The sequence below is a fragment of the Peromyscus leucopus genome, chromosome 8b, assembly GCF_004664715.2.
Source record: "Peromyscus leucopus breed LL Stock chromosome 8b, UCI_PerLeu_2.1, whole genome shotgun sequence".
Classification (NCBI taxonomy): Eukaryota; Metazoa; Chordata; class Mammalia; order Rodentia; family Cricetidae; genus Peromyscus; species Peromyscus leucopus.
The window spans coordinates 33,516,807-33,529,085 of NC_051086.1; the positions used below are offsets into that span (position 1 = coordinate 33,516,807).

The 12,279-nt window shown below is 48.8% G+C and overlaps 1 protein-coding gene across 2 annotated transcripts in view; it reads right to left on the reverse strand.

Moving 5' to 3' along the window:
- Rufy1 (RUN and FYVE domain containing 1) overlaps nt 1–12,279 on the reverse strand; it is a 50,492-nt gene that overhangs the window by 15,627 nt on the left and 22,586 nt on the right. For both annotated transcript variants that reach the window (XM_028855000.2, XM_037201613.1), the window contains exons 7-11: nt 10,768–10,833; nt 8,814–8,883; nt 5,452–5,553; nt 4,030–4,146; nt 3,047–3,214 (exon numbers count right to left, since the gene is read on the reverse strand). In XM_028855000.2, the coding sequence (XP_028710833.1) occupies nt 3,047–3,214; nt 4,030–4,146; nt 5,452–5,553; nt 8,814–8,883; nt 10,768–10,833 (523 nt within the window). The remainder of the gene's footprint in view (nt 1–3,046; nt 3,215–4,029; nt 4,147–5,451; nt 5,554–8,813; nt 8,884–10,767; nt 10,834–12,279) is intronic.

Consider the following 12,279-nt stretch of genomic DNA (forward strand, 5'->3'; position numbering starts at 1 on the left):
AATGCTGGGATTAAGTGATGGATCACAGGTACGCACCTGCTTTCTTGTGCTTTTGTTTTTATTTTTGGCAATGGTGGGGATGGAACCCAGGGCCTCCTGCATACCAGGCAAGTGCTCTATTCCTCAGCTCTCTTGTGCCAATTTCCTCTGCATGGTGAGACTCTAGTGTAGCTTGATCTGCTTGGGGAGCCCCCTGGTGGTAGGATCAGAATTCATCCCTGGTGCATGAATGGGACACCTCGTGCAGCCTTGAGGCACGGGGGAAGGGCTTGGACTTGCCTCTGATGTGCCTCCCCATGGGAAGCCTTGCCTTCTTGTGGGGGGAAGTGGGTTGGGAGGGGGAGGCTGGGAGGGGTGGGAGGAGGGAAGAGGGGGATCTTTGATTGGTGTGTAAAATGAATGAAAAATTTTCTTAATAAAATAAATTAAAATTCTATGAAAGCAGGTGTGGTGGTACATGCCTTTAACCCTAACACTTGGGAGGGCAGAAAAGCAGCCAGCCTGGCCAAGTTCCAGGGCAATTAGGGCTACAAAGAGAGACCCTGTCTCAAAAACAAACAAATCCCAACAAAAAACGACAACAATGAAACTCCTAAATAAAAAAAAAAAATTCTATGAACTAAGAGAAAGTGAATGAGCTACAGAGGAAATGCAGAGAAGGTGGAGCATAATCAAGGCGAGGGTGACTGCTTTATTACTAACACTTCTGACACCAGTGTGTGGGTGGCCCCCATGTCTGAACCTTGATGCCCCCTGGGTATTCTGCAGTTCAATTTAAGTTTTGCTAGCACCCTGCTGAGCCAGTGCAGATGCCACAGGTGAAGTGCACGCCACCAGACTGCCCACTCTCCTCACCCCAGCGGAAGTCCTAGGTTACCTCCAGCCGGTTTCTCTGTTGGCACAGTTTAATCAGTGGAGAGGTGGAAATGTGGACAGACAAGATGGTCGACACAGGAGTGCTTCTCTCCAAGCAGAGGCTGCACAGAAGGGTTTGTTTGACCCTGTCAGAGCTGATGTGACAAGATGGGAGGCTGGTGGCCCTCGTCAGCTGTGCAAAGCAGTCAGTAAAGTAACTCAGTCACCCAAACTAGGGAGACAGATAGTGCCAACACTGCCACCTCCCCAGGAGAGGTAGCTGGGGAGAATCGGAATGCCAGTGGGCCTTACTGCTTGAGCAAGGTTCTGGAAGAGGAGAGTCTGGGCCAAAGCCTGCTAGTTTGCAGAGATGCACAGCAAGAGTCCAGAGGAAGGGCCTGGAGGAGCCAACTGCTCTGGACCATTTAGCATGTAAGACTAAACACTAGGCTGGGCATGGTGGCACATACCTGTAATCCCAGCACTTGGAAGGCAGAGGCAAGCCTGGTCTACATAGTGAGTTCCAGGACAGCCACGAATACATAGTGAGACCCTGTCTCAAAAAACAACAGAATAAAACAAAAGACTAAACACTGGGCCATAAAGGCCCTGTCAATCAGCTCATGCAGGCTGGAGGTATGGATCAGAGGTAGAGAGCACTTGCCTAGCATGCAGGTAGCCCCATTTAGTGAAAATCAGACCCAAGTCTCTTCATGTAAGTCTAGGATTTTGGATGATCTGTCATTAATAAAACAGAGAGACAAGACACACACTCAGACTCAGACCCTGACACAGCCATGCAAAGCGGTGAGCAAGAGGCAGAAGTGAATTCACTGAACCTGGGTCCCTGATAAACACATGGGAGAGAAATAAAGAGACCAGAGGTGTGACAGAGGTGACAGACTGCCAACAGCCAAGAATCTGCTATGAAAAAGACTTATGACTCTGTTTCCTACTGCAGATGCCAGGCTGCAAGCTGACACCAGCAAGAGGCTGGCCACCAAAGCTGTTCATCTTCTAGAACGACTCCCTCAGAATGTGGCCAAGGATGGTGGTGGCCCTTGGGTGACATAAAAGTCCTTGTAGAAGGCAGAAACAAAGCCCACTGTTGGGGGCTGTGGTCTTTGCAGTTCCTACTCAGACAGTGTATATTTCTTTTCCAAGTGGTACTCTTCATTTTTCTACCCCAGCATCACAGGCTGTGATGGGCCAATGTGAGACGGACAGTTGGCTTCTAGCTCATAGGTCACATGGACTGCTGGAGAATTACTGCTCATCAGCCAGGGGCTGTGGCCTTTGAGGAGGATGCAAGGTCTGGATGGAACTTCCCAGCAGAAATCTTGAAGCTAACTATAGACAGACAATTATGTGCCCACCAACAAATATTCTCTTTTATATGGCTGCAGCCCAGAAAAGATGGAGTTCCCAGGGCCCTGCAGCTACGATGATCAGCCCTTCCCCATGGAGCTGACTGGAGGCAATGTGTACAACCTCCTTTGAGACAAGAAGTGTTTGGCTGGCTCTAGATGGTTCCTTTTCCTCTTCCTGCTCAGAGGCAGGACTAGTGCCCTGCAAAGCTGCGGCCCCTCTGCCGAGGTCTCCGAGTGACCACCAAGAGCAAGCCTGCTGCAAGGCTTACGGTGTTACAGATACACTTCCATGCTTCAAAGGCCTTCTAGTAGATTATTAGAGAAGTTTCCCTAACACACACTATTATAGCTCTATATGGGCCAAAACCTGAAAAAAAAAATGTAAAAACTTAAAACAGATGGTTTGACAAGAAGTCCTGGCGCCCACACTGGGAAGCTCACATGTGCCGTAGGAATCTGACGTGTCTGGCCTCCTCAGGTACTTGCACACACGTGTGTATACATTCACAAAGCCATAAGTGTACACACATAAATAAAACTAAACATTAAAAATAAATCTATGCAGCAGGTATGGCAGTGCACACCTTCAATCCCAGCATTCAGAAGGCGGAGACAGGCGGAGCTCTGAGCTTGAGGTTAGCCTGGTCTATGTAGTGAGTTCCAGGCCAACCAGAGCTGAGAACTCCGTCTCAAGCAAAAAACGCAAACGCTGCAATAACAAGGGGCTGAGGGTCGCGCTTGCCGCATCCTCTGCAGGAGGGGGCACAGCACCAGAGGGCAGCGCCGGAGTGCGGTGGTGCAGACATGAGGGCAGCCCTCACCTGGACTTTGTGAAACATCTGTAAGTTGATTGCTTTGACTTCCTCCAGCTGCTGGCGGAGGGCGACGAGCGTGTCCTGCTTCTCATGGGTGTCCTTCTCCAGTAGCTTCATGGCGATCTCCATCTCCGTCTTCATTCCGATCTGTAACTCCAGCTCCTTTTCTAGTTCCTTCAAAGACACGGACGAGGAGCGCACTGAGGCAGCATCCTATGGAACTGACGCGGGAGTCACTGCACAGGGCAGGCTTGCAGGACGGAGAAAGGTCTGGTGGGATTACTTACAGCATCCTCTCCTCCCCGCTTCCGCTTCCTTCCTGACTTCTTCCCTCTGACCCTCCCACCTTCCCTCTTCCTTCTCCCCTCTCTTCTTCCCTCCTCTTAGTAACCTAGGCTGGCCTTTAACTTACAATCCTCCTGCCTCAGCTCCCGAGTTACTGGGAGTACAGTACCACCACACTGGCTCTGTATCAAGTCAACAGAACACTGACTTGGAAACATGAGGCCAGGTTCTGAAGCCAGGTCGCCCCCAAACGGAAAACAGAACCTCGAGTCTGCAGGAACGCCAGGCTTGTCTCCGAGGAGACCCGACGGAGTAAGACTACAGGTTCTGAGTCCTTCCGACTTTACCACGGCACAGGGGCCACCATTCTGAGATGGGTACCTCAGGACAGTGCCCCACATTCATTCCAGGAAGCCAGGATGAGAAAGCACAGGAGAACTAGGTTTGGAGAGGAACGGTGGCTGCCAGTGCACAGACTGAAGTGAGTCACAGAGCCCGTGACGGAGGGGACAGACTGGGCTCCTAACCACCTAGAAAAGACTCACACCACGACAACAAACACAGATGACGATGATAGAGAACTGCAGTGTAAACATGAGCTAAGGAGGACAATTCCTGGCTTTCCGTGCGCCCAGCCGGTGTAAGCACGTGTAGAGTGGAGCGCAGCCTGCGGACTCTTCCTAAGGGCGCCGGGTCCCACTCACCAGGCGGACTTTCTTCTCCTCCTTCAGCTGCTTCCACACATCACTGTACATTTCGTCCAGGCCCTGCCGGGTCTGCTTGTAAGTCTCCAGCTCAACTTTGGTGTCCTGTTTTGTTATCTGATCACACAAGAAACCCAAGAATGACTCACTCTTGAAAGTGAACTAGCCACAATACATTTCAAAATGTCACAACCCAAACAACAACAACAACAGGATAATTTCCTATTTTTCCCCCCAGACAGGGTTTTCTTGTCTATGTTTGGCTATCCTGGAACTCACTCTGTAACCAGGATGGCCTTGAACTCACAAGATCCTCCTGCCTCTGTCTCCTGGGTGGGCACCATCATCACCTGGCTTAATTTTCTACCTTTTAAACATGATGAATCTTGAGCCAGGTATGTATACACATGTACACATACAATATATGTGAATATGAATGATGAGTCTTAAAGATAAAACAACCTGAAGATGAAGGATGACAGCAGGCCAATAGATCTGTGTATGGTTGTGTAACAGGATCTCGCTATGTACCTCGGACAGGACTTGAACTTGTGATCCTCCTGCTTCTGCCTCCTGAGTGCTGGGATCACAGGTGTGTGGATAACCCACTAGATTTCTATAACAAGGTAGACTGTGTAATGTTTTAGTTAATTTTCTTTCCTGGTGGGAAAGACTCTTATTTGATCCACCACACAGTATTTGTTTGCCATCTTTACCTAGCGCCGGGGCCTGTGGTGACTCAGCCCTGATCTCTACCCCTGGGCCACCAGGTGAGGCAGAGCATCTGCCAGGAGCATCTGCCGTGAAGGAAGAACAAGCGCTAAGGGAGTTTGGGAGGAGGAGGAGGGCGTGTCCAGCCATGGAAGCAGGGACCCATGACAGCCCACTCCACACTGAGCCCAAGTTAAACCAACACCTGGAACCCGGAGTGCAAAGGCTGGGAGTTTCGGGAGTCTTAGTGACGCAGGTGGCCTGTGAGTGACGTGGGTGGGGACAGCAGCAAGAGGTACTGATGTCAAACAAGACACCTTTGTACATTCTGGGACTGGGACAGAGTTAGCGCACAGCTGGCCTTGCTCTCTGCAGGCTCAGCACCAGTGGCCTCGCCGAGCGCGGAGTGGGAAGAGTGAAGGAAACCCTCTGCACAGAAGAGTCTCAGACTTTCTTCCCTCGACAAGCCAGGGCAGCCACTGTTTCCACAGGTCACTTGAAAGCATCCTGAAGGACCTGTGTGGGCTATCTGTGACTGTGACGCCATTTTATACAAGAGACTCAGTACTCAGGGGGATTCTGAAGCTTTTCTTCCATGATGCAGTTTGCGACTAACAATGGATGTGTGTGTGTGTGTGTGTGTGTGTGTGTGTGTGTGTGTGTGTGTATATGTGTGTGTGAACACTTCCCAGCCATCAGGTCACCCCTCACCTCCACACTCTTTTCGCTTCTTTCCCGAATTAATTCATTCTGTTCTCTCAGCTGCTGCTGCTCCTCTTGCAGGGAACAAATTCGGTCTGTTGCAGCTGAAAGCTGATTAAGAAAGATTTCTTACATGTTTTAACACCAAAATTAATTTTGCTGTCCAAATTAAGAGCTGACATTTACTTAGATCAGGCAATGCATCTGATTGTTTGATATTTTACTTCCTTGCTTTGCATAGGAAATGCATGGTTCGAACTTACAAAGACACCTATGAAGTAAACCCTCTCTCGCATACTCTCAGCTTTCTGTACCATCTCCAATTTCTTCCCTCACATTGCAAAATCAGTTATTTGATGCTTCATGTGAGTGATAATTTATGTACACACACACACACACACACACACACACACACACACACACTCACAAACACATGTGAGCATGCATGGAAAAAAAATTAGAGTTCAGATATACACTATTACAGGAGCACCAAACAGAAATCTGTTATTCAAACATTTAGTTTGTTATTCAAACAAAGTGTTTTTTTTCCTTCCCAAGACAAGATTTCTCTGTGTAGCTCTGGCTGTCCTGGAACTGGCTCTGTAGACCAGGCTGTCCTTAAACTTACAGAGATCTACCTGACTCTGCCTCCTGATTAAAGGCATGTGCCATCACTGCCCGGCCGTTAGGATAGCTTTTAATAACTTGAGAACATACTTATACCAATAGAGGGAAAGTTTATATGGTATGCTCTCAGCTGTAATTAAAAAAAGAAATCAGTAGGACAAAAATTTGTAAAATAAAGGCTATTTATGCTAATGGCAGGCAAAGGGATGATGGACTGGTTTGTTTTGATTCATCTTTTTTTCCAGGGGTGTTTTTGTTTTTTGAGACAGGGTCTCACTGTGTGCTATTGGCTGTCCTCGAACTCACAGAGACCTGCCTGCCTCTGCCTCCGAGTACTGGGATTGATACTGTATGTTGCCACATCCAGCTCCATTTGCTGCTGTGTGTGTGTGTGTGTTTGTGCACGTAAGCTTGCCTGTGCATGCACATGTGAATACCACAAGTTGACAGTGGGGTCCTCTCCACTGCTCCACCTTTTTTTTCTTCTTTTTTTTGAGGCAGAGTCTCTCAATGAACCTCGAGTGCACTGTTTTGGCTAGGCTTGCTGGCTCAGCAAGCCCCTGGATCTCTGCTTCCCAGCATGGTGGTTACAGACGCATGCTGTCCTGCCTGGCTTTGATTCAGTGCTGGAGATACCGACTCAGGTCCTCATGCTTGTGGAGCAAGTATTTTACTACTGAGCCATCTCCCTGATTCCCATTTTTAGTTTCTTGATAAGCAGAAATATGTTTTATTGTCAAGAGAAATTAAAGATTTTGGAGGAAAGACTCAAACTTCAATCATCAGAAACAGGCCCCAGAGGAATCCCTCCTCCTGAAATGTGTCATCTTGGCTTCAGGGAAGGAAAGTTGGATTTGTTCAGGAATGTGTCTAGCGAGTGGCTATCACAGGAGGCGAAGTGGGTGGGACAACGCAGAAGCCAGACCCCTCCTTATTCCAGCTCCAGGCTCCAGCTTGCAGAAGAGGAGGGAGACCGGAGGAGGAGCAAGAAGGGAGTCATCTGTCCACTTTTCCTCAGTGGAGGGATCTTGAGGCACTGAACTGTCCTCTAAAATCCTTCAGAGTCCTCCACAGACCCGGGCTGACCTTTCTAAATAACAGCAGTGCCTAAGGAAGACCTCCAAGGCTCTGAAGGAGTTAGTTGTCAAAAGGGAGAAGCAGGCCATGGCCATCAGCTCCTTCCCATCCCCTGATCCTCCTGAGGGATTCTCTATAGGACATCTTTTTTGTTTGTTTTCTGAGACAGAGTTTCTCTGTGTAACCTTGGCTGTCCTGGAACTTGCTCTGTAGACCAGGCTGGCCTCGAACTTAGAGATTTGCCTGCTTCTGCCTCCCAAATGCTGGGGTTAAAGGTGTGCGCCACCACTGCCCAGCTCTAAAGGACATTACATGCTGATGAAAACACCTCCTGTTACATGCTGAAGAAAACACCCAGCCACTGAGTTTCAAGACTACACTCAGCCTTCCAGTTGAAGCATGCCACCTGGCTGGACAGCAGCGCTTTCTTCTAAAGTTAACCAAGTCCCCAGCCCCTCCCCCAGTGCTGCTCATGGGTATTTATACCACAGCAAACTGACTTAATCTCTACAACAAAATTATAAAATCGATCTATCATCCTACCTGGAGGCATTAAGACAAGGCTTAAGACCTGCCGGCTGCCTCCACAGAAGCTCCAAGGCCTGCCTCCCAAGCAAGGTATGTGTGAGTACCCAGGGCTAACTGCAGTGGCTTCTCCCATGACACCCCCTGGGAATACTATCTCTGTATCTCCTTCAACTCACACAATCCGGAGCCCCTCCCCTGGGAGCCCCTAAGGAGAGCAGTCAGCCGGACAGTGAGCCTCAGCAGGCCCTTCACTTACAGACCCTCCTGGCCCCTGCACCCTGCCTCTGTGCTGTGGGGTGTCCCTTTTTAAGCCCCTTCTCAAAGCTCTCCTCCTTCCTACTACCTGTGGAAAGCCTCAAGGCTGAGCAACCCCCCTCCTGCTAACAGGAGACAAGATGTGTCCACCAGGGAGACAGCCGGGCAGCGGGCAGCAAGCCTTCTTCCTCGGCCTCAGCCCTCCTTCTTCCTGTCCTCTCATTCTCTCTCTTCCTAGTGAGAAAGCAGAGAAAGACCATGCTGTGGGGAGACTGGATCTGTGCTCGCTACAGGCCACAACAGAAGGGTGGGCTGGGGTGCCTCTCGGGCAGTCCATGCTCTCTGGGGCAGCAGGGAAGCATGTGACCCTATAGCAAAGGTGGGTAGAAAAGAAAACTACCATCTCATGTCCACCTGATGGTGCTTTAACCAGAGGTGATAAAACAGGCTGCTGGGAACTGCCTCAGGACCAGCTTCCGTGTCTCCCCGGGAACCCTTCACAGTGGAATGTAAACGCTGTCTCCTGTGCAGCCAGCCTACTCCACCTGAGGCTGGCTCCTCTTCCTGGGTCCCAGCACGACGCTCTGGTCAGATGTACCAACCATGCCATCTCTTTCTCGCTATGCTTTTCCTTATACTACGTACTGAACCTAGGGCCTTGTCTATACTAGACAACATTCCACCATGGAGTTCTCTTTACTTGCTGAGACAGGGTCTCCTTAAGTTGTTCAGGCTGGTTCTGAACTCACTCTCTAGCCCAGGCAGGCTTTGAACTTGCAATCCTCCTAATTAGCTGGGATGACAGGCCTCCTGCCACCAGGCTGACATGTACCACTTCTCTTAACCTTGGGTCATGCTGTTTTGTTTAAGCAAAAGTTACAAACCTCTTCTTGAAGCTTTGAGTTCGTCTTTTCCAAGCCATCTATCTTGGTTTGAAGATCCCCAACTGTGCAGCTGTAGAGAATAAACACACTGGGTCAGCCTAAACTTCAGTCCGTGGGCTGTTTTCCTAAGTGGTGAAGGAGAAGGCAGAGTCCTGACGTTCTGCATGAAAGGGAAGACGCAGGGCTGTTCACAGCTCTGAAGTAGGAACCCAGTGTGTGTGGATACTGAAATAACAACGACCACAACTACTGTCGCCCGGGCAGTGGTGTATACACTTTTAATCCCAGCACTCAGGAGGCAGAGCCAGGTGGATCTCTGTGAGTTCAAGGCCAGCCTGGTCTACAGAGTGAGTTCCAGGACAGCCAGGACTATACAGAGAAACCCTGTTTGTTTTTTTAAGATTTATTTACTTTATGTATTGCTATGGGCCGCAGGAATATGAAAGAGATTCAGCTGTATATGATAAAGCTATACCTAGAAGGATCAAGGAATCCTTCTGGAGAAGCCAAAAATCAAGGGATATTTGGTGATAGCTGGACCCCCCCCCCACCATAGACCCTGTCAATGTATGAATGCTCTATCTGCATGTATGCCTTTATGCCAGAAGAAGGCATCAGATCCCACTAGAGATGGTTGTGAGCACCATGTGGTTGCTGGGAATTGAACTCAGGTCCTCTGGAAGAACAGCCAGTGCTCTTAACCTCTGAGCCGTCTCTCCAGCCCCTTGGTTGTTTGTTTTTTTAAATATTTATTTTATGTAAATGTGCTTTGCCTGAATGTGTGCCTGTTAGCTAAGGAGGCCAGTAGAGGGTATCAGAGCTCCTGGTACTGGAGTTACAGATGGTTGTGATCCACCCAGCGGGTGCTGAGGATGGAACCCAGGGCCTTGGCAAGAGCACCAAGTGCTCTTAACCACTGGGCCACTGCTTCAGCCACTTCTACAACATTTTAAGTTACTCTTATACTGTGAAAAATGTAAAGAACCCTCCAACAGGACAACAGCAGGTTCGATGAGAGCAACATGCCGTATGAGAGCAGGAACATAGCTTCTGCTCTGCATGCCATGCCGTCTTTGCTGTGAGCATTTGAAATGCATCAACTTACTTAATTCTCCCCGTAATTGGAAGTAGTCGGTCATTCTGTTAATCTACTTTGCAGATCATCAAACATAAGCATTTATGTTAAAGAACTTAAATACATGTATGAATGGCTCCTTCTCTCACCTGACTTGTGTGTGTGTGTGTGTGTGTGTGTGTGTGTGTGTGTGTGTGTGTGTGATGAGGATGGAACCTCGTTTTGTTTTTTCTTTTGGGCATCTCTATTTTAAACTGGGCATAGTGACTCACACCTTTAATCTCAGCACTGGAGAGGCAGAGGCTGGTGGATCTTTGTGTGTTCCAGGCTCCAGGCCAACCAGGACTACATATTCAAACCCTACTTCACACACACACACACACACACACACACACACACACACACACACACACACACTCTGTGCACATGTGTGCAGGTACCAATGGAGGTCAGAGCTGCCAGCTCCCTCTGGAATTGGAGTTGTAGGCAGTGGAGAGCTGCCTGCGGAGGGTACTGGAACAGAACTCTGAGAGCAATATGACTTCCTAACTGCTGAGCTCTCTCTCTAGCCCTTCCTTCCATTTTCATAGTATTTGTTTCTTTCCCCAAGGCTGTGGGGTAGGGGCAGAGGCTGCATGCTCTGCGTATTTACCTCTCGATGCTGTATAACAGCACAAACAAAGCCAAAGAGCCCCCCAAAGCTGTTCATCAGGAAGGCGTCCTCTTCCAGGCTGGACGCATGAATGTGGCTTGAGTGATTACAACTGGTCTCTCGGTTTGGACAAAATGTAGCTATGACAGTTAAAACAGTGGGTCCCCTGCAAAGCTCTCCGGTATGGAAACAGAGTAAAGCTGGCACTGAGGAGGAGCGAGCCTTACCTTAAGTGCCGATTAAGTTCTTCCACATAGTTTTTCTGATCGAGGACATCGGTAATTCTCTCATGCCTTGTGAAAAGAGTCCACAAAGATAACAACTTCTTAAGTTCATGTCAGACCACTTCTAACGGTCCCCCGCCCTTCTGAAGACTTTGCAGAAACCAAGAAGCAGTCAGAGCTACCTATGAGTAAACAGAGCAGGGCCGGCCTGACCCAGCAGCAAGGCCTGAGGACAGGCCACCCTGACAGCAAGTCTGCAGATAGACTGCCTGGGCTTCTGCAGGGCACAGAAAGCCAGGGGTGTTTGTGCATGGTGAACACGCCTGCTTGACACACACAATGCCTCCAGAAGTGGCAGAGGACTCAGTCTCACTTTCCTGAAAGAAGCGGATATACTCTGAAGGAAACAGACTTTGCAGGGCACGGGAGAGCAACCTACAGGCCAGGGAAGTTCGAGTCAAAAAGTCCTCACCATTTGGCAGTCAAGCTTTCCCTCTGACTGACTGATTCCTTTTTTAAAAAATTCCAGTCATTTAAAAATGTATGTGTTTTCCTGTTTGTCAGTATATGCAGCATATGCAAGTACCCACGGGAGCCAGAAGAGTGTGTCAGATCTCCCGCAGCTGGAGTTACAAGTAATTGTGAGCCACCTGATGTGGGTTGTGTAGAAGAACAGCAAGCGTTCTTAACCATGGAGCCATCTCTCCAGCCCCTTCTTTCTTTAAATCACATCTGTGTGTGTGTGTGTGTGTGTTTGTGTGTGCGCACATGTGCACGTGCAGGTCCGAGGACAACTTGTCAGTTCACTCAGCCTCTGGGTCTCAGGGATTGAACCCAGGTTGGCAGCAGGCACCTTTACCCACTGAACCACCTCACTGCTTCCTGTGACCTCTTTAACATACGTTACAGACGTAGTTCACACACACTGACATATGTAATGTCACATACATTTACACATGTAGTCCACATAAAGTTACACGTGTAGTTCACCGTTTCATGCCACAGGTGCTGGTTTGTTTTTCAGCTGCTATTTTTTCCCTTCTTTTACATGTTCTTCCCTTTACACAGCTCTCCCAGGGAACCCACAGTAATGGCTTGAGTGTCCTTCTCTGGGCATATAACCATCACTCTAGCTAACATAAATGCAGTATACATAGCATGCATATATACTGAACTTCTTGGCTTATAGAAAAGGAATACATATATTCCTTGGCATCCTACTTTTCCCACCCATCATCTTTTGGGAAAAATCTCAAAGTCCACTCTGCAAGCAGCTCTGATTCTCTCTTCACATCTGCATAACACATAATGGTGTGTCCACTACAGATGGCCCATGATTCTTTTAACTCCTTCCTGGTAGAGAATCTCAAGATGCTTTGGATATTCAATAAAATAAAACTGAAGGACTACTGAAATGGTCCAGCGGGTAGAGCACTTGCTGTGTAAGTCTGATGACCTAAGGGCAGACAGAGAGAACCAACTCTGTTGTCCCCTGACCTACACCTGTGCTGTGGC